We start from the raw sequence: 22,235 nt of genomic DNA on the forward strand, positions 1-22,235 counted from the left end.
AACAAAAAACAAAAAAAACAACCCAAGAACACCAAAAGATTTCAAACACACAACTGTGCTGAGAAGCAAACCAGTACCAATTCCTAGAGAGCTCATTTCTAGGTTGCCCAGGGAGGTTGTGGCTGCTCCCTCCCTGGAGGTGTTCAAGGCCAGGCTGAATGAGGCCCTGGGCAGCCTGTTCTAGTGGGAGGTGTCCCTGCCTACGGCTGGGGGTTGGATCTGGCTGATCTTTGAGGTCCTTTCCAAACGAAACTATTCTATGTTTGTATGATTTTCAGGGAAACATGCTTGGAAAATTCATGTTCTCAATTTTGGACAGAAACTTAAAAACAAAAAAAGAAAAAAGGCATCTCATTAGTGCTGGATAAAAATGCTTCCAGCACATAGTCATGCAAGAAATGAAGCTTGCAACCTTTTAAATGCCACACACAGCAAAGCCCCCAACTGGCTTTTACAAACCCTCAGCTGAATACATTTTCTGAGTTGATGTTCACTCAGAAAAGCTTCTGCGTAGGATGAGGTTGCAAAGGGCATAGAATCATAGAATGGCTTAGGTTGGAAGGGACCTCAAACATCATCCAGTTCCAACCCCCCACCATAGGCAGAGACACCTCCCACTAGAACAGGTCACCCAAGGCCTCATCCAACCTGCCCTTGAACACCTCCAGGGAGGGAGCAGCCACAACCTCCCTGGGCAACCTGTGCCAGTGTCTCACCACCCTCACTGGAAAGAGCTTCTTCCTAACATCCAGTTTAAATCTCCCCTCTGCCAGCTCAAACCCATTACCTCTCATCCTGTCATTACAACATCTTGTCAATAATGCCTCCTCAGTCTTCCTGGAGGCCCCCTTCAGATAGTGGAAGTGGAACTGAAGAATATTCTTAAGGGCCTATCCCAAGACTCCTTTTTCTTTTTTTTTCACAAAACTCTTACTGTAACAAAACAAATGTATATATATATATATATATATATATATATATATATATATATATATATAAACAGGCATTTAGAAAATATGGAGGATCATTATTCTTACTGTCCTGCTCTCCAATTAATATTTGAATAAGGACAATTATCATAGAATAATAGAATCATTCAGGTCATCCAGTCCAAGCCCCCTCTGCAGTCATCAGGGATATCCTTAACTCGATCAGGCTGCCCACAGCTCCTCTTGAGCCTCACCTTGAATATCTCCAGGGATGGGACCCCAAATACCTCCCTTGGCAACCTGTTCCAACATTCCACTACCTTCATACTTCTTTAGAACTTGCTTCTAACATCCAGTCTAAATCTGTTCTTTGCTAGTTTGACGCCACTGCCCCTCGCTCTGTCACTGCAGGTCTTTGTAAACAGTCTCTCTGCAGCCTTCATAGTGCCATGGTCTAGTTGATTGGTTAGGGCTGGGTGATAGGTTGGACTGGATGATCTTGGAGGTCTCTTCCAACCTGGTTGATTCTATGATTCTATGATTCTATGATTCATATAGGCTTCCTTCAGGTAATGATCTAAAGCACTTCTGCAATGGCACAGCAGAGCCATTCTGGAAGCCTTTATCAGGTGAACAGCTCATTAATGTGGTACAAACTACTAGAAACTAAGGATAAGTTAATGGAATCATAGAACGGTTTGGGTTGGATGGGACATCCAAAGCTCATCCAGTCCAACTCCTTCTGCAGTCAATAGGGACACCCTCAACTAGACCAGAGCCCTGTCAAGCCTCACACATTGAATATCTCACAGAATTACAGGATGTCAGGTTTTGGAAGGCACCCAAAGAGATCATTGAGTCTAACTCCCCTGTCAGAGAGCAAGACCATACAATGTAGCTCAGGTCACAGAGGGACACATCCAGACAGGCTTTGAAAGTCTCCAGAGAAGGAGACTCCACAACCTCCCTGGGGAGCCTGTTCCAGTGTTCTGTAACCCTTACAGTAAAGAAATTCCCCCTTGTGCTGAGGTGGAACCTCCTGTGCTGCAGTTTACACCCACTGCAGCCCTCACAGGGAGCAAGTGAGCAGAGCCTGTCCCCCTGCTCCTGACCCCTAGCCCTCAGATATTTGTAAATATTTATTAAATCCCCTCTCAGCCTTCGCTTCTCCAGACTAAGCAGCCCCAGGTCCCTCAGCCTCTCCTCACCAGGCAGTGCTCCAGCCCCCTAATTGTCCTCATAGCCCTCTGCTGAACCCCCTCCAGCAGATCCCTGTCTATCTTAAACTGGGGAGCCCAAAACTGAATGCAGTACTCAAGATGGGGTTTCACCAGGGCAGAGTAGAGGCGGAGGAGAACCTCCCTTGATCTGCTGGACTCACTTTTCTTAATACACCCTAGGATCCCATTGGCCTTCTTGGCCACAAGGACACATTGCTGCCCCATGGACAACTTGTTATCCACCAGTACTCCCAGGTCCCTCTCCATGGGGCTGCTCTCCAGGGATGGAGCCCCAAAGACTTCCCCAGGCAGTTTGTTGTAGTGTTCCACTACCCTCACAGTACAGAACTTGTTCCTAACATCCAATCTAAATCTGCTCTACTCTAGTTTGAAGCCATTGCCCCTCATCATACCACTACAGGTCTTTGTAAACATCCTTCTCTCTCCATCCTTCTTGAGGACTGTCAGGTAGTGGAAGGCCACTCTAAGCTTTCCCAGGAGCCTTCTCTTCTCCAGGCTTGGATACCCCCAGCTCCCTCATCCTGTCTTCATAGCAGAGCTGCTCCAACCCCCTGACCATTTTAGTGGCCCTGCTCTGGACCTGCTCCTTCAGGTCCATGTCCTTTCCGTATTGAGGAACACTGGAGCTTGATGCAAGCAGGCCTCTTTAACGAGGCACACTGAGTTATCTACTCTGTGCAACAAGGCTACGGGGAGTAGGAAAAACATTCCTTACTTCTGGATAGCTCAAATGGCTGCAATAGCAGCTCTTGGGGGCTGCAAACATGACAACTCTGCTTCTTGGCAGCTCTGTGCAACCCTGAGACAGGTAACAAAAGGGCAGAACAGGAGAAGTTATCACATCAGCTACTTTTCACACTAAAATGTAATACAAAAAAATTATATGATATGACATTTTCTTTTCCTCCTGCATTTCCTTCCTAATCTTCTACTACTTATGCTTTACTGCAAAGAAGCAGCTTTGCTGAAATAGTAAAATAAGTGGAGGAAAGGAAAAAACATCCAAATACTTAAATACAGTGATTTTGGTTGCTGTCATTCATATCAGCCTTAAAATAGGCTCAATCCACTGCAGAATTCACAGCAGGAGACTGAGCTTGCAGGGCTTATTGTCCCAAAGCACACAAGAATAAGTCTGAAGAAATTTCTCCAGCACGAAAGGCACATTGCATATGAATGTGCTGGGAGGCTCCTGCCTCATCACACACGAATATCTACAACCATCCACTGACAGAGCCCTGGAGTTCCGGGGAGTGTTTTGGGCTGATGAATACATAAATACACGTGCAGTGTCTTTAACCTGAAGTACTTCAAGAAGGCTGCACATACATGTCAGACCAGCAGGCATTTTAAATACGTATGGGCACTTATCCAGGTTTATTTAGTTTTGACTTCTGGTTTTAAAAGCAGCAACAGCAGAATCCCAAAGCGTCAAATTAAGACAGTGGAGAGGTTGCCTGCAATGATTAACACATTTCTTGCCTTAAGAGGGTGTCCAAGTGTTTCACTTGTGACTGGTGGGATGTAATGAAAATAGAAGCTGTGGATGTTTGATTAGATTTCTCTGGCAGCAAGCCTCCCCACAGAAGAGACTCCTTTTGTGAAGCACAGTTGCTCAGGGAGGATCACACTGTGCTTAGTTCCACAAATCATCATAATTAAGTCTCAGAGCCAGCCCAATCCCTTGGCAAGTGCAATCATCTCTGAGATTACACTAGCCACACTTACTTCTGCAAGTGGCACAATTCTCCTGTTCCTGCCTCCCATTTTGTAAGTGAAGCCAAAATAAAATGGAAGTCCTTTTGCCATGTGAAGGATTTGATCCTTGTTGGATTGAGTAATTTAGCTAATTAGACATTCACCACAAACCACATCTGTCACACAGAAGGACAAGACAGCCACTTAGAAACCATCTGGTGATGATGGTCAGTAACTTAGCAAAGGTTAAAACCCCACATAAACTCAGCACACATCAGCTCACCTGGCTTCAGAATAGTTCTAACCTGAGCAACTTGCTCACTCCAGCATGGTCGAGGAGACCTTGTAGGAGCCTTCCAGTATCTGAAGGAGGCCTATGGGAAGGCTGGGGAGGGACTATTGACAAGGTCATGTCATGACAGGATTAGGAGGAATGGGTTTAAACTGGCAGAGGGGAGATTTAAAGTGGATATTAGGAAGAAGTTCTTTACAGTGTGGCTACTCCTTCTCTGCAGGTGTTCAAGGCCAGGTTGGATGAGGCCTCGAGCAACCTGTTCTAATGGGAGGTGTCACTGCCTCTGGTGGAGGATCTGGATGACTTTTGAGGTTCCTTCCAACTTAAACCATTCTAGGACTATGATTTTACTTTTTCTCAAGTGACTCTGCTTTTAAAAGGTAAAGAGTAGGAATTTGTAGCGAGACAGCTTCCATGGACAAAATTCCATTCTGAGGAGCAGAAGTAGTCCTCTTTCCTCTAAACAGCAAGACTAATCACCTCACTGCCTTGTACTGCTCTCAAGAATCTATTTTTAGAGAGTGGGTTGAGAGTTTTTTGCCAGATGGTTTAGGATTAGTTTGCTCTTCTCCAAAGCATCACCAGCACATGCAGCAGCCTGAGCCTTTAACACAGCTGGATTACAGGGGCTGCTTTCTAGGATTCAGAAAGCCTTCAATTACACTCTCTACTCCTTAACTAACCATTAGAGTCCTTGGGCAGCTAAGTCTGAAAAAAAATCACCCAAAAGCAATAGAGTTCATTAAATCCATGAAGCACTGTGGAAAGCATTATTCCCTAATCATTAGTATTAGGCAGCCTCCTGCAGAGCAAGGTTTTTGTCTGCTGATTATAGATTAGACCCAGGTCAATAAGAAAGGTCAAACGTGAGTTATTTTACACTGGCTGCTGACATCAGATTCTTTCTAGCATCTGAGGTGACTTTCACAGAATCACAGAATTACGACCAGCCTATGACCTAACACTACCACATTGACCAGAACATGCCACTGAGTGCCACATCCAACCTTTCCTTAAACACCTCCAGGGGCAGTGACTCCACCACCTACCTGGGCAGTCCATGTCAGTGTCTAATTCCCCTTTCCATCAGGAAGTGCTTCCTAACACCCAACCTAACCCTCCTTGGGTGTGGCTTCAGGCCATGATTTGCTACAGTTCACAGAATTAAACCAGGTTGGAAAAGACCTCCAGGATCATTGAGTCCAACCTCTCATCTAACACCTTCTAATTAGTTAAACCATGGCACCAAGTGCCTCATCCAGTCTCCTTTTAACCACCTCCAGGGATGGTGACTCCACCACCTCCCTGGGCAGCCTGTTCCAATGCCAATCACTCTTGCTGTGAGGAACTTCTTCCTATAATGTCCTGCCTAAACCTGCCCTGGCACAGCTTGAGGCTGTGTCCTCTCATTCTGTCACTGGGTGTGTGGGAGAAGAGACCAACCCCACCTGGCCACCTCTCTTCAGGTAGTTGTAGAGAGCAATGAGGTCTCCCCAGAGCTTCCTCTTCTGCAGGCTGAACACCCCCAGCTCCCTCAGCCTCTCCTCAGAGGGCTGTGCTCCAGCCCCCTCACCAGCTTTGGTGCCATTCTCTGGGAACGTTCAAGCACCTCAACATCTTTCTTAAACTGAGAGGCCCAGAACTGGATGCAGGACTCAAGGTGTGGCCTGAGCAGTGCTGAGTACAGGGACAGAAGAACTTCCCTGGTCCTGCTGGCCACACTGTTCCTGGTATTTTCAGCCCTAAACCACTCTCTGTGGCAGGTCCTGCCCAAGGTGTGAAGAAGATCCTGCCCCACCATGAAGCAAGGTTGCATTCTGGGATGCCATTTATTTAAAAACATTTATTTTAGGCAAAAATCAAACAGACATTTGAGGTTACATAGAAATACAGCGGTCCCACCGCATCACATAACCTTGTCATTAAAAATGCACTTGCTGTGTTGATTGAAGTGTCTTGGTATTTACTGGACCAGGTATGCAGTAAAGTAACCATGCCAGCTGCAGTCAGCTATCATAAAAATCAGTCAATGGAAAGAGGCTTCTGAAAATGTGCAAATATTATCTCTGGAGTGTTACCGTCGATAACAAGTGGCCGCTAAATAGATGCTTCGTTAGGCAAAGCTTTTGGAAAGTACAAGAAAAATACAAATTCTATTTGTTAAAAAAAGGGCCATTGCTGTGGCTACTAAACATCCTCGTTGTACAAAGTCCAAAATACTATGTGACCAACAAAATTATAAAGACTTTTCTTTATGAAACATATACTACTCTATTAGTTAGTGATTTTATATATATTTATATTTATATATATTTATATATAATACTCTATATGAATGTTGAACACAGAGGGAGAGAGGGGAAGACTAATGTCATGTAGGACATTAAGGCCCCCATTCAGCACAGTACCTGAGCATATGTCAAACTCAGCAAAGGAATAACCCCATGTGTTCCATGGGACTCCAAAGGTATATGCAGAAGTACTTTGTTGAACAAGGATATACATAAAGATACAGACACAGATGTGATGACAAACTTGCAAACCACATTTTTGGTATAAAGTCTAACTGTTAAGAGTAAAAATATTAAGTGTTGCAAAAAAACCCCCAAAACTCTAATGAAAATAGGAAAAAAAATCATCTGGAATTTGGGGGGGTTTCTACATCTGTTCACTTGAAGAGGAAAAATCTTAAAGTGTTTTGGAAGTGTTTTAATTGAAGTGATGTCGAGTTTGGGCATCCAAAGGCTAATGATTATTTTCTGAGACAGTTCTAGGATGGTATTTTATTGCTCATGTTAAAGATTAACGGGGAGCATGCATAGGCAGGCCAGAGTCAGACTCAGCAGCAGCCAAACATCGTGGTGTGTGGGGCAATAGGAATGAGAAGGGGGCATGAAGGACTTACTAATATTGACTTCTTGAAGCAAGCTTAAAAATTGAAGTAAGACACAGAACATCAGAACAGGGAAAAAATATATTCAAGAGTCTGACTGCAAACACTCAGATGTTGCAGGTAACTTAGAGAGCTGAGCCCGGTAAAGAGTGCTTACACACACAGTGATGCATATTCCTAAGTAAATTCGAGTCCCTAATATTCTTTTTAAGTCATGGTTATCATGTCATGAATACTGAATCACATACTCTGCAGTTCAGCTATAAAGTACCAAAACAAAAGGCAGTCACTGTGTCCATTCTGCAATTTAGCAGGTGTTCTATGCTCATAAATGGCTAATTAGCAGATCACAATTTGTTAGCTTCTCAAACACGAATTAAAAGAGCTAAAAATCTGTTGGCTGTATAAAGTAATAATGTATATACAGTAGAGTAACCGTAGACAGTAATGGAAACCAATTACATGGCATCCAGATTTAGCTTCAAAGCATACTTGTGGCTAGCATTTTTCAGCTCTCACGCCAAAATGGGAACTGTTTTGTGCTCGATATTAATTATTTTACTGCATGAATATTAAATAAGGGCTTGAAAGCATTAAGTTCAAAATGCTGCCAGGTAAAGTATTCATTTGAAATCATGCTTGCAAGGAGAATGAGCTTTCTGAAGAACTTCTGCAGGCTAAGAGTCACAAAGTGTAGCAAACTTGGGCCAAAATGTGACAGGAAGAAACACGACAGTGTCATTTAATTCATATCTCATAAACAAATACAACTCCTTTTTTTTTTTTCTTTACATTTGTACAGGGAAAGAATGGAACTAAGTTGGATTTTTACAGAAGCAGACCTCACAAGAATTTACATGTTGGAAAAAAAAAAAGGCAAGCAATTTTTGGCACATGGAGACCTGTGAGTACATGTTCAGAATTAAAGGAAAAAAACAAACAACCCCCAAACAACCCAAACCAACCAAATAACACTGCGTAGGAATTTCACATTGGGTTTCTTGGCATCAGCACCTGCTGTCTAGTGGGTCAAGACAAAATACTGTGCCTTCAAGAGTTAATCCCATTTTGAACCCCTCCTGCAATGAAAGAAGACAGAATTAATAAAAAGCAAAGTAATTCCTGGAGGATTAGGCTCACTTTCTCACAAAAAAAGCTAGGTATGAACTTAATCTTTATGCAGACAAACCATAAGGGTACTTCAGAGTCAATCTGTGGGCATTTACATCAGTTGGTCAGCTGATTTTTAGTAGATTTTAGTGGTGAACTAGAAAAAAGACACATCTCATACAACAAAAGTAATGCAGTATGTATATAAACTGAAGAAAACAGGACAGAATGGAAGTATTGAATATTCATACACTGAGGTGAATAGATTTAAAAAATGACAAGCTTGACCTTCACAGCATGTTGCTCTGGAGTAAAATTTAGCATGGTTTACAAGCAGGAAAGATGGGGGCTATATGAGCAAAGAGTTTATCGTATTTACACTTTAAAGATGGAAGTAAATCATGGTCATGGTACCAAGGATCTCCCACATTCAGTAATCCCTTCTTGTAGAACAACTGAAAGTGCATTGACACTGACAGGTGTGTGCTTTGTAGTCTGCTGCCAGCTGGGCTTTGCTAAAAAGCCAACCCAAATCATATTTGCTCTACTGCAAATGATCCACCTGCATTTCAGAGGCATGTAGCTTAATTCTTTACATTTTCAATCAAAATCCTCTTTTAACTCATATTAGACTGTCTCATAGAAATACAAAAAAGGCCATGAGCTAGAAGCTACCATCCCTTATACTGAAAGATATTGATAGACCAAGGAGTTTATTATATTCACACTTTAAAGATGGAGGTAAACTATGGTCGTTGTTACTAGTACCAAGGGTTTCCTACATTCAATGATCCCTTCTCTTAGAACAACTAAAAGTGCATTGACATTGACAGGTGTCAGCCTGCTGCCAGCTGAGCTTCACTAAAAAGCCAACTCAAATCATATTTGCTCCACTGCAAATGATCAAGTTGCATATCAAAGGTATGTAGCTCAGTGAAATAAAACGCATTGGTCTTTAAAAAGTGGAAAGAATTTCTTTACATTTTCAACCAACATTTCTCTTTTAACTCACAGTAGTTTGACTCACAGAAATACAAAAATGCCTGTGATCTAGAAGCTCCTATCCCTCAAGTTGAAATGAAATGCAGTCCACAAGTACCTGTGTTTGGTGTGCAAAATGTACTTAACCTTGCACACCCGTTCCAAAATAACAGCATCATATAATACAGAGAAAGTGCTCTTGTGTTCACTTCTCTTCTTGCTCTAAAAGAAACTGAGTCATTGTGGCTTGACTATCAAAGAAAAGTCACCTCTGACTCAAGAAACTTCTTCTCTATTAGGGGAGTGTAAAACTATCACAAATGCCATGAGAACAACTCCAGTGGCAGCTGTCAGAGTGCTGCCTGGACATGCAGTTTGCTTATAGAACACAGCTCATCTGCTCTGCTCCAGGATCAATATTAAGTGCTGTCATGAAGCAAACACCTCCTGAACAGAAGACACCAATCTTCCTCGGGGCTAGGCACAGACTCAAGCCTTTTCTAATAAGGCATGGCAGTATCTCAAGAGCAGACCTTTTGGTTTTGAAAAAACAAGCTCCAAGTCAAACCACCTTAACTGCAAACAAATCTAAACCACAGGCTAGAATTTCTAAAGCGTGAGAAGATTTAATAACCTCACCAGGTACTGCCATCAGAGGAGTAATGCTGAGAAACAGAATAAACCCTCTGGCAAGAGTTCCTAAATGATCTGAGATTTTCCAGTTCAGTTTTAGTTTCATTCCTCCCAAACCAGTGTTTTGCCACTTGTCACCTCGTTTGTGTTTGTTATGAACTATCTCAGAACTACCTCTGCTTAGAACTATCTCTGCTTTCTTGATGAATGGTCTCCTTGGCCTCTCCTGCAGCTTCACTCCAGATCACTTTCCCTCTCCATTTACTCCTCTTCCTCTTTAAAGCTGTACCAATTTGCACTTAAAACAATCACATTTTCACCTACTTGCAGTGTGACCTGTGTTAATCCATTAAAAGCTTGCTGCACTCTTACGTATCATAGCTAATCTAAAAGCCTTTTTACTTTTATTAGCATAATGTCTGTTCTAAAAGGAAATGGTAATGTGCTTGCCAGGTGCTGTTCTCAGTTGTGGACCTGAGAACTCAGCTTCTACTGCAGGCAGAAGTGAGATGAAGTAAAACCTACTCCCACAGTGTCAGGAACTGCAGTGGTAGCATCTGCCTCCTGCTTAAAAATGCCCCATGTACCTAGCTATCTAGAACAGCAACACAGCATCTTCAACATTCACCCCTTCAATCACAAATCCCACGATCATCAAGCGTCCAGATACTCCAGTTAAAAGTAGGTTCAAAATTCCATGTCAACCACAGAGGTCACAAAAAGCCCAACAACATAAAGAGGAATTCATGGCAACCTAAGAGAGTGTCCTGGGCCTTTTAAAACAGTATTAAAAATGGTTTAAGCATTCCAGATTATCTTTTTTTTTTCCTCCTCACAACGGTTTAATTGGAAGACAAGAAGTGTGCAGCAGCATAAACCAAGGAAAGCTCTACCTGTTCAAACAATATTCCCATTAAATGTAACCCTCAAAAAGGAAAAAAGCCTTCAAAAAATCAGAACACCCCTACCCAACAAACTCTTTGGCAAAGTGACTGCAATCCAGTTTGTCCAGATCAGGAAAGCACAGACTTCAGATCTCCCACAGCCATCTCCTATCCTAGTGCCTCACATTTGCCAAATGCTTGAACAATTTTTGCAGTTTCCAAAACTATACTTTGCCAAATGTGGGATAATTGTGGGAAGAAAAGCTTTGAAGAGAAGACTTTCCTGTATGTCCAGACACAGCTAAACTGTGATTAATGCAGGGATCAGCATCCTCTGCTGTAGATCTCACAGCAATGCAGAATGCTGTGAGCTTTATGTCTGCGTCCAGGAGCGCAGTTTCACTACTCACCTGAACTGCATACACCTCTCAATCCTTTATGCCTCCTAATTATCCCACTTGAAGCTGCTGTGTGATTATTATAGCACTCATCATCATTCAGCATATTCCTACTATACTACCCACTCCAAACCACAGCTTTCACAGCTGTAATAATAATGAAGTCACTTGGAATGACCAAGCAGATTGTAAATTATGATTTGCTTTTGTCTTGCCTTTGCCTAACAAACTCCATTAATGAGTTAGGCAGAATGTTTTTTTTTTTCCTTTTTAGAGATATGTAGTCAGTACTTGGCACACACTGCACTTTTTTTATATATATATGTAAAATGCCATCAATAATGTTAATGCACAGCATTTGAAATATTTTTTGCCTTGTGAAATTCAGACATTTTAGTTTCTTAGCTCTTAGCATCAGACGCTGCTGTTCATCATAGAATCATCATCATAGAATCAACCAGGTTGGAAGAGACCTCCAAGATCATCCAGTCCAACCTATCACCCAGCCCTATCCAATCAACTAGACCATGGCACTAAGTGCCTCAGCCAGGCTTTTCTTGAAGACTCCCAGGGACAGCAACTCCACCACTCCCTGGGCAGCCCATTCCAATGGGAAATCACTCTCTCTGTCAAGAACTTCTTCCTAATATCCAGCCTATACCTACCCTGGCACAACTTGAGACTGTGTCCCCTTGTTCTATTGCTGGTTGCCTGGGAGAAGAGTCCACCCCCCACTTGGCTACAATGTCCCTTCAGGTAGTTGTAGACAGTAATAAGATCACCCCTGAGCCTCCTCTTCTCCAGGCTAAACAACCCCAGCTCCCTCAACTTCTCCTCATAGGGTTTGTGCTCCAGGCCCCTCACCAGCTTTGTTGCCCTTCTCTGGACATGTTCCAGCACCTCAACATCCTTCTTGAATTGAGGGGCCCAGAACTGGACACAGGACTCAAGGTGTGGCCTGACCAGTGCTGAGTCCAGGGGAAGAATAACCTCCCTTGTCCTACTGGCTACACTGTTCCTGATGCAGGCCAGGATGCCATTGGCTCTCTTGGCCACCTGGGCACACTGCTGCCTCATCTTCAGCCTACTATTTACCAGTACCCCCAGGTCCCTTTCCTCCTGGCTGCTCTCCAGCCACTCAGTCCCCAGCCTGTAGTGCTGCTTGGGGTTGTTGTGGCCAAAGTGCAGAACCCTGCACTTGGCCTTGTTAAATCTCATCCCATTGGCCTCTGCCCACCCATCCAGTCCTCTGCAGGGCTCTGAGTTCACTGAGACACGTGTGCTAGGGCTCCCTGCACTTGAAAGGCTCTCCATGTGGTCACAATCTCACAGTCTTCCGAGGTCACAGAATCCGCAGAAGGCCAACCCCTGGAATCAGGTAGGAGCGGGAACAGAAAGGGCTGAGAAGTACCTACACTGTGCCATGCTTCTCTGTTCCAGTCCTCAGGATGACAGCCTCAAGTATTTTTTTCACTTTCCCAGGTAATTTAACACAAGGACTGAACATCTCAGCTACCCAGAACAAAAATGGGACTGTAGTAGGCACATGTCTGGTCTCTTGAAGAGGGCAGCAAAGCTGCTTTTCATGAAGAAAAGTAATCTGAAACAATCCCTGTGTTAAAACACTTTTTTTAGTGTGTCTATGATAGTAAGATATGAACTACCCTTAGAACTTAGGCTGCCACTGCTAAGGAGAATAAAAAATATTTCTATAAATATATTAATGGCAAGAGAAGGGGCAAGGACAACCTCCAGTCCTTATCAGATGCAGAGGGGCATAAAGTAACAAAAGATGAGGAAAATGCAGAGGTACTTAACACCATCTTGCCTCAAAATTCAATAGTGGGACAGGTTGTCTCCAGGACAACTGGCCTCCTGAGCTGGCAGATGGAGTCAGGGACCAGTACAGTCCCCCTGCAATCCAGGAGGAAGAAGTAAGGGGCCTGCTGAGCCACTTGGATCCTCACAAGTCCATGGGATCAGACGGGATCCATCCTAGGGTGCTGAGAGAGCTGGCAGCTGAGCTGGCCAAGCCACTCTCCATCATTTATCAACAGTCCTGGCTTATTGGAGATGTCCCCAAAGACTGGAAGCTGCCAGTGTGATGCCCATCCACAGGAAGGGCCAGAGGGAGGAACCAGGAAATTCCAGACCTGTCAGTCTGACCTCAGTGCCAGGCAAGGTGACAGAACAGGTCCTGTGTCCAGTTCTGGCCTCCTCAGTTCAAGAGAGATGTTGAGATGCTGGAACGTGTCCAGAGAACAGCGACAAAGCTGTTGAGGGGGCTGGAGCACAGCCCTGTGAGGAGAGGCTGAGGGAGCTGGGGGTGTTTATCCTGGAGAAGAGGAGGCTCAGGGGTGACCTCATTGCTGTCTACAACTACCTGAATGGACATTGTAGCCAGGTGGGGGTTGGTCTCTTCTGCTAGGCAACCAGCAACAGAATGAGGGGACAGAGTCTCAAGTTGTGCCAGGGTAGGTATAGGCTGGATGTTAGGATGAAGTTATTGCCAGAGAGAGTGATTGGCATTGGAATGGGCTGCCCAGGGAGGTGGTGGAGTTGCCATCCCTGGAGGTGTTCAAGAAAAGCCTGGATGGGACACTTCGTGCCATGGTCTAGTTGACTGGATAGGGCTGGGTGCTAGGTTGGACTGGATGATCTTGGAGGTCTCTTCCAAACTGTTTGATTCTATGATTCTACACTTTGGTTAAAAACGAGTAGAAGACATAAACTACCCTAGTTAGAAACAGTGAAAGACAAAGAGCTTCCATTTTATTAGAAGATAAATTTGCCAAAGTCAACCTTGAGACTCTGAGGCCAACGTGTTGGTGGCTTCACAGTGACTTCACTCAGTAAGTGAGCAGAAAGCCAACGAACCTCTGATACATTTACACATCTCTGAGAAGAGAATTTAGAGGGCTAAGCACAACTTCTTTCAGATGGAAAGATGAGAAGCCTAATGACTGCTTTGGGGCACACAGGGAGGACGGTTTGCAGCTCCTGGAAGCTTTATGATATGAACTACCTTGAGATTTTAATAAAGTATAGCAGCTGTTGCTGGTATGATTCATGATCCGCTGCAAGACTCTGGGAAAACAGACATATTAATTTTATTAATGTCAGGATACAGTCAAAATAGAGAGGATGAAAATATGTTTCAGCATAAAGGATGGGGGGGGGGGGGGGAAATAAGGAGATTGGACAGTCATCAGAGGGAGGCCTGAGCTGTAAATGTCACATCCCAGCACATGTTTGAGTTTTGAGCTCTCAAAAAGGATCACCAGAGATTGGACAGAGAAATGGAATGGAAAGAGTTGAAGTGTGAAATTTGGATCCTCGCTGAAGTTTAAACACCAAAATGTTCCTCCAGAGGTCAGGAAATTTTATCTGATCTCATTAAGTTCAGAATATGCAGTGCAGAGAACAAGCACCCACTACTTCAGAGCGTTGACTCCTTTGCTGGGCTGTACTCTCCTCTTCCACTTTGCCTGCCCACCACCTTCCAGTGCACACACACGCACCGAGACAGCTTTTCTGTCAGCTCTGGTGGTGTCGCTGAATCACCTGACAGAGCCCTGCACCAGAGATGCGATGAGAGAGTCTGGTCTGAGCTGCTCCAACCAGGCTGCTGCAGCCTGGCACTGAGGTAGTTTGCTTGCCACTCTGAGTGTAGGCTAAGCTGACTGAATACCTTCTCTGAACAAGTTTGTATGTTGAACTATTAGATGTGTTCATAAGCAACTCACCTTTCCATATATAATGGAATACATATTTGCTGAAACTCAGGCTGTACTTCCATAATGTGAAGGTAAGAGATTGCTTTCACTTTGCACTCCAGAAAAGGAAAGAAGTCTTACATTTGTACGTCTCCCAATATTAGATTTCCCAGAGCACATTACATATGCTATGCTTTTACAGAATCACAGAAGCATCCAGGTTGGAAAAGAACCTCAGGATCACCAAGTCCAACTGAGAACCCTACACTACAAGATTCACCTTAAACCATATTCCCAAGCACTACATTCAAATGACCCCTGAAAACATCTAGGGTTGGTGACTCCACCACCTCCCCGGGCAGCTCATTCCAGTCTCTGACCACACTCTCCATGAAAAACAGTTTTCCTAATGTCCCATCTAAACCTACCCAGTCTCATTTTGAGACCATTCCCTCTTGTTCTGTGAGAAGAGACCAGCAGCAGCCTCTCCACAACTTCCCTTCACGTAGCTGTAGACAGTAATGAGGTCTCCCCTCAGCCTCCTATGTTTCACACTAACCAGTCCCAGCTCCCTCAGTTGCTCCTCATGAGATTTATTCTTATGCAATGCTGAAAACTGAACACAATGCTTGAGCACATCACCCTAACCCAGAGCAGACTACAAGGAGACAATCACCTCCCTGGGCAGTCCACTGCAGTGTCTAATCACCCTTGTGAGGAAGAGCTTCCTAACAGCCAGCCTAAACCTTCCCTGGCACAGCTTCAGGCCATGCCCTCCTGTCCTGTCACTTGCTGCCTGGGAGAAGAGCCTGACCCTCACCTGACTGCAACTTTCATTTAGGCAGTTGCAGAGAGTGATAAGGTCCCCTCTAAGCCTCCTCTTCTCCAAGCTGAACACCCCCAGCTTCCTCAGCCTCTTCTCATCAGACTTTCCCTCCAGCACCCTCAAAATCTTTGCCAATCTTATGTAATTATTTCCAAACAAAACCATGTCCAGACATGATTGTACGAACACAAAAAGCTTTTGCTTGTGTGCTAGTTTGAAGCTAGCTAGAATGTTTTGGTGAGAAGAACTAGATTACAGGCTGTGAAGGAGAAACAATGGTGATGCCTACTTCACTCATAGGCTTGCTGAGAGGGATAAGAACAGGACATTTGGTCACTGTCTGGGCTTTGGGCTGCATTCTCTCTCTCTAACTTAACCTGATTAATCCACCTGCTTCCTAACTCCCCTGGCTGAACTTCCATTCTTCCTTGGGAACAAGGCAATGTCTGGGGTAAGGTAGAGATAGGTGTTGAAGAAGGTGGAAAGGCAGTTGGGAGCCCCTCCTGGGGACTCAGGTTTCTGGGAGGGGTATTGTGTTTCCACATTACCTTTTAGCTTGTATATTTCTGTATATAACTGTATATACTGTAAATATCTGCTTGTATATTGTGCTAGCTGTAAATATAAAAGCTTCATTCAATTTCCAGAGCCAGCTGAGTCTAGTCTGGGTGATTTCTAAAGTGTGTGTGGGGGTGGGTAACACCCAAACCATCACAGCTTGAAACCATTTCATTAACGAAAATGCAATAATGAACATCAGAGGTTTCACTGGTACATACGGAAACTAAACAGTAATGAAAGCAAAGGTTTAGTATTAGCAGCTGATAAGGAAGGCTAAAGGCAACTAAAATCAGCTGTCCCTACCTTAAAAATTGCAGGGCCCTATATATTAACATATAATAGAAATGTTATTGTAACATACAATAGAAATTTTATATCTCCAATTCATATGGCAGGATATATGAAATAGAAATACCTAAGATTTCATATAAAGACACACACATCTACATGGATATGAAAGACATCAGACATGCCCACATGCACACCTCAATGGAAATGCTTTAAATGCCATTATCAAAATATGATATACCAACCATCGCTGACGCTGGGCACGCAGGGAAGCACAAGGAGATAAAAGAGATATTAGGAAAGCAGAAATAAAAGTTTCAACCTGTATTTTGCACCAACCACCACGTGAATTAAGTGCACATAGCTTTTGGTTTGGCCAAAATTAGACCCCAGTTTCTTTTTCTCACCTTGTAAGATTTACACTCAGGTTATAGATAAGCAAGGTTTGTGCCCACATAAAGAATCACTAATTATTTTCAGTTGAGGTGTCAAATCATGCTAGGGCTGATCTGTCAGACTCTCTAATCGTGAGGCTAATTTAGAAAGCACACCAAAAAGTTGGAAAAACCACCACCTGAATGTGCTGGGAGGAACACTGGACCAGTTCTTTGCAATAGGATGTTAAGGTTTGGGGAATTTGTTGTGGTTTTGGTTTGGTTTGTTTCTCTTTTTTTATCTGATATTTTGGGTCAACAATACAAACAGTGATACTAATTTTTCATTTTATCACCTCAAAAAGCTTTGATAAAGATTTCTGCTGTTCCATTCACTGATGCTTGATGAGGCGACAGCACCTTGCAGCCTTAAATGCTAATGTGACCTATAATAAAGACTCTTGGTGAGTGATATTTACATATTTTCATAGGTTTCCTCCTCCCAGCCACAGATGTTACAGTATGCTTTTTCCTAAAGTGGCCTATAGGCAATGGAAACGTCAATGTGAGGTGCTAAAATGTGTGGGTCTTGTCTAAAGGGCTTGGTAACAACATTGTAGCACTCACAAAGCAGAAATGTTTTTACTGGAATTGCAAAGCAGCCAGTTTTGGCTTTTAGCTGCTATCTGAAATGGTATGGGTCAGAGCAGAAGTGAGCAAGAGGCTACATTTCTTCACAGTGAGTGGAGTCTGCCAGTGGCACCATCTTAAACTGACACAGGAAACAAAATTTCACAACAAATGGGAAGGAAAAGATTTTACTCAAGAAAATGATCCAGTATTTAAACCTCACTTTGAATTGTTTCTGCTGCTCTCCAAGCAGAAGAGATGGCTGGAGAGCTGGGTTCTTGGACTTTGTGGGCTTGTGAGATATAAGAGGGCTGGAAGTCCTGGGAACACTCTCTGCTGAAGAGCCAGGATCCTAGAAACTCAAGTTCCCAGTACTTTCAGCCTTCCTTTTTCCTGGCAGGCTGCTGAAATATAAACAGATAAGCAGTCTGGAGAGGAACCAGCAGTTTGGAAAGTCTGGCTAAAGAAAGTGATTTCTTCCAAAACTTGAAGGCTTTCTCCTAGAACTGCTTCAAAACTGTGTCTAAGTGAACAGATACTGTGGAGTCTTTGAGAAGCAACAAACATTTTCTGCTAAAACAGCACTGTTTTGGAACTCTCAAATTAATTGTCAACCACTTAATTGTCCAGAGTGCAAGAGTCAGATAGGGCAGTTTTAAAAGCAGGCAGCAAAAAATTATTTTGCCTTTTTAAGCATCTGCTTTGCCTAAGTCATTGCTATCAAAAAACAGACTGATGCCATTGAGGGAAAAGATGAGGTACACTGGGAGGAGGGTGTCTGCTGGAGTGGAAGAGAAACAAGATCAGTGTATCTGTAGTGCTCTCCTTTCAGGTCTCTCAGCTTACTCAGTCCCTTCCAAGCAGAAGCAGCAGCATCTATTTTCATCACACTGCTGAGAAGCCCTACCCAAGTGCCAGAGTCCCTATTCATATCACGTAAGGATCTTCAAACAAATTCAAACTCCAACTCAAAGACAGTTACAAAAAGAATCACCAGAAATATATTTTTCTATGTATTTCTGCACCCATTTTCCAAATACCTTAAATGTGTATTTCAAGAACAGTCATGCAGCCACAGACAGAGGCTTAGTAGTTACCTGCATCTCATCTAGTTTGGACTGAATGTCTGGAGGGAAATCTCCTGCTCCGCAGCTAAAAGGGTCAAAAGGTTCTGCTCCAAAAAGGTCTCTCTCTGCAACAACAGAAAAGTGAGTCACTGACAGAAAAGGTACAGGCTATGGCAGCAGTGCTTTGGAAAAGTCAGCTTATGTCTCCTTACAAGCAGAGAAGAACACCTCCAGATATGCAACCGATTAAACACAACTTTGAACAGCCAAACTGAAAGTCAGGGCTTGAGTAGTTTTCCAAAGGTTAATACTCAAATGTTTTTCCAAGAATGCCTTCAACTTCTGCTTAAGCCTCTGTTCAGCTTCCTTGCATACTGATACCTTCTAGAGGAATCTGAGTGATCCAGTAAGAAGCTGTTGCACTTTGGAGGGCATCTCCTGCTGAAGTATGCTCTGTAATTGATGTGTATTATGAGTTTCAGAGACCAACTGGACATTTGTTGCCAAATTCTGTCTTAGCATTATGTCAGAAACAGCCTCTTGCAAACAAGCTAAGCCCTCGGACCCTGATCTGCCACTCCACCATCAGGATAAGGTTATCTTTCAAAGGACATGAAGTTCCTGTTCCTCATGGAAGGCAAAACCTTCATTTGATAAGAGCTCCTCAGCGATAAGAGTTAATGCTTTAAATTCTTTGGGTAAGATCAAGTCAAGAAAGAAAGAATGAAAAAAAACATGGAACCATGAAAGGCCACTTAGTATCATAAAGTTTCTCACTTCTCTTAACCCTAGAAAGCTTTCCCATGGTCAGAGGGCTTTGTCTGAGATCCTTTCTGCAAATTTTCTTGGTTGCTCAGAAAGAAATCTGGTAAGCACACCACCTACCTCAGAACCATGTTAGCCTAAGAGCATGAGAGTAAAAGCAGCCATTAGTATCTCTGGAGTGTTTAAGCACAACATTTTAACCCTTGACATCCAAGATCCGAAGGCTGACAAGTGACTGCTTGGCACAAAATCCACGTTGCAGCGCTAGCAGTCACGCACAGAGCTGAATCAATGTCCGGACTTTGACATCCTTGGAGTCAGAATTTTAGACCTGTAACTTGTCTAGGCTCTTCAACATACAGCTGTGTGTGCCAGCCTCCACGGTTTTCACCTGATCACTTGGGTGTTACCAGGCTGCATAAGAGGTATTAAAAACAATTAGCAGCTACCAGCACTTGCTCCCGCGCCAAAGCACAGGAACAAGCAGGAACTTGATTCATCCTCTATTTTTAAAACTGGGCCTTAAACAGCTACAAACTCTCACATGGGACCAGGAGATGGCCCAGATTGCAGAGCTTTATTCCAAAAGCCTCCTTGAGCCAAAAGAAAATAAATAAAGCCCAGCATTTCCTGGCAGAGGGAGACCACCTGCATGCAGAAGAGACTTGAACTAGGACAATATTAGGAACTAGCTCGTTCCTGCCTGCTTTCACAGCCGAAATGGGTCTGCTCCAACGTAACCGGTGTCCTTGCATGCCCCGATGCTCCTACCAAGGAACCTTCACATGTGCAGCAGCTTTGCCTTTCAGCCTAACTTCTCCTGGGCTTTATGCTCTTATTTGTTCATGCAGTAGGCTCACTTTCTTTCCTTTTCTTTTTTTTTTTTTAATTTCCTTCTCCATAGGATCTTTTCAGCCTTAAAAGGAGTTGACAGTTTTCTGTGTGGTCAGACAGCTAAAAGCAGCCAGTTGCAACAGCAAGCCTCAGCAAACATCCAAGGAATGTATTTAGGAAAAAGCAGTAAAGCACCCAGCTCTTGCATTTCTTAGGAACGAAAAGTGACTTCTCACTGTTTTTCAGAGCAAGTGTTTTGCACACCGTTATGGATATTATCTTGTTCAAGCCTTATTATTAGGCTTTTATTGATGACAGCACTTCTGAGCTCATTAGAAGGAAAATGGTAGGAGCTTTAAATCCTTGAACCTCAGCTGTGAAGGACAACTTCATTTTCCATTATTCGAGGCAGGCTTTAGAACTAATCAGTGTAGATTGCTTTTAAGAAGCAGAGACCTACAAACACTGTACAGAATCAAATTCAATATAAAGGAGCACTTCCTAGCTGAGTTTCTATGAACAATTATTATTTTGGGAACTGTATCACAAGTTGGTAGCTGTTTCAGTGGGAATTATATTACAATTCGGTAACCAACTCAGTAAACCACCTGAAAACATCCATAGTACAACAGCTTTTCTGCACTTAGAATGTGTGCCTGATAGGAGAGATGGCATTGCAAAAAGTCAAGGAAGGAGAAAGTTCTATGAAATATTTTCCATAGCATCATCAGTGTCTTCCTTGTTTTTCCTTGAATCTGTGGAAATGGGATGAATAGTAAAATGTAGTCACTGCAGAGCTGCATGGGATCTCCATAAGCTCATCTGCAAGTGTTCACTCAAGTGTTCTCAGGGAGGCTCCTTTTTAGCAGAGAAGAGATAAATCAGTATTTTTTTTTATTTCAGGCTAGAGTATTTGCATGAAGATTAACTACAAGAAGAATATCCTCTGCCTGGCACACTCCCCAAAATAACTGCAGCACAGGCAGGCATTTCTTTCTCCAATCCTCAGCAACCAGCAAACCTTTGAAAATGATCCTTTCATTTATCAGTTCCCTTCCCACTCCTTTCTGGATGGAAATAGATTCACAGCCTGGGAACTCGATCAACAAATTCAGCCCCATGAAATGCTGATGTTTTACATCCCCTCTTCAAACTACAGAAGGATGGGAGCAGGTAATAAATCCTTGTTTCTGTGACCTGGCTGACACTGGGGACCAGAACATGTCCTCCTGCAGAGCGGCAGCTTGCACCCTGCAATAAACTCTGAATGAACAACCACTAAACAAACCCACAGATATCTGGCTTTCCTGCTGCCTTCTACATCTCCATCTTCTTTACCGTAGCTATCATCCAGGAACACAGTTATGGTTGATGTATGCTTTCCCCAGATGTTCTGGAGCAGCTGTGATGACAAATAAAAATAAATCACACTGAAGACAAGCATTCATGAAAATATTTGGAATAAGATGAGGTACTGCAGTCTTTCCCTTAGCTGCAGGCTACTCTGTATTTTTTTCTTCCCTTTTGGAATTATTATAGCATAGAAAATAGTTCCACCATTATCTTGAAAATGTGCTCTTAAAGGCAGCATCTTGGAGCAGATTCCTACATCTGCCAGTTGTGCCCCTTAGGATTGTTCAAATTGCATTTGACTGGAATAAAGGTTGAACGATTCAAGAGAGAATGTTCTTTTCTGAGATAGGAAAATAAAGCTGTGCCCACAGGAAACAAAAATTGTACCTTTACTTAAAATAAATAAAATTAATCCTGTCCTTCAAAGTGACTTACAAGGCTGTCTGCAACCCCTTACTCCACAAGGCAGCAGTGTTTTGGATTGCACTCACCATGCATTGCTCAAGTATTCAATCAAGAAATTACTATACCAGGCTGCAGTATTTGACTTCAGCCTGCAAGCAAACTTAGTGCTAAAAAAAATCTCCTCTCAGCAGCATTTTGAATAGAAATAAAACTCTAGAAAGGGCTTTTGTTTTTGAAAGACCACTTTTTTTTGCTGTTATTATCTTGTGCTAGTTTGAAGCTAGCTAGAATGTTTTGGTGAGAAGAACCAGATTACAGGCTGTGAAAGGAAAACAATGGTGATGTCTACTTCCC

The 22,235-nt window shown here is 43.2% G+C and overlaps 1 protein-coding gene across 5 annotated transcripts in view; it reads right to left on the minus strand.

The window, feature by feature from the left end:
- Nucleotides 1–5,991: 5,991 nt before the first annotated feature.
- GULP1 (GULP PTB domain containing engulfment adaptor 1) overlaps nt 5,992–22,235 on the minus strand; it is a 252,540-nt gene continuing 236,296 nt past the window's right edge. For 4 of the 5 annotated variants that reach the window (XM_064158055.1, XM_064158039.1, XM_064158049.1 and 1 more), the window contains 2 exons: nt 18,555–18,649; nt 5,992–8,135 (listed from right to left, as the gene is read on the minus strand). In XM_064158055.1, the coding sequence (XP_064014125.1) occupies nt 8,064–8,135; nt 18,555–18,649 (167 nt within the window). In that variant the 3' untranslated portion in view covers nt 5,992–8,063. Of the gene's footprint in view, nt 8,136–16,698; nt 16,710–18,554; nt 18,650–22,235 lie in introns of all 5 variants that reach the window. The other variant, XM_064158063.1, reaches the window with a different exon arrangement.

Source organism: Pogoniulus pusillus, chromosome 2 (assembly GCF_015220805.1).
Source record: "Pogoniulus pusillus isolate bPogPus1 chromosome 2, bPogPus1.pri, whole genome shotgun sequence".
In the NCBI taxonomy this organism is placed as follows: Eukaryota; Metazoa; Chordata; class Aves; order Piciformes; family Lybiidae; genus Pogoniulus; species Pogoniulus pusillus.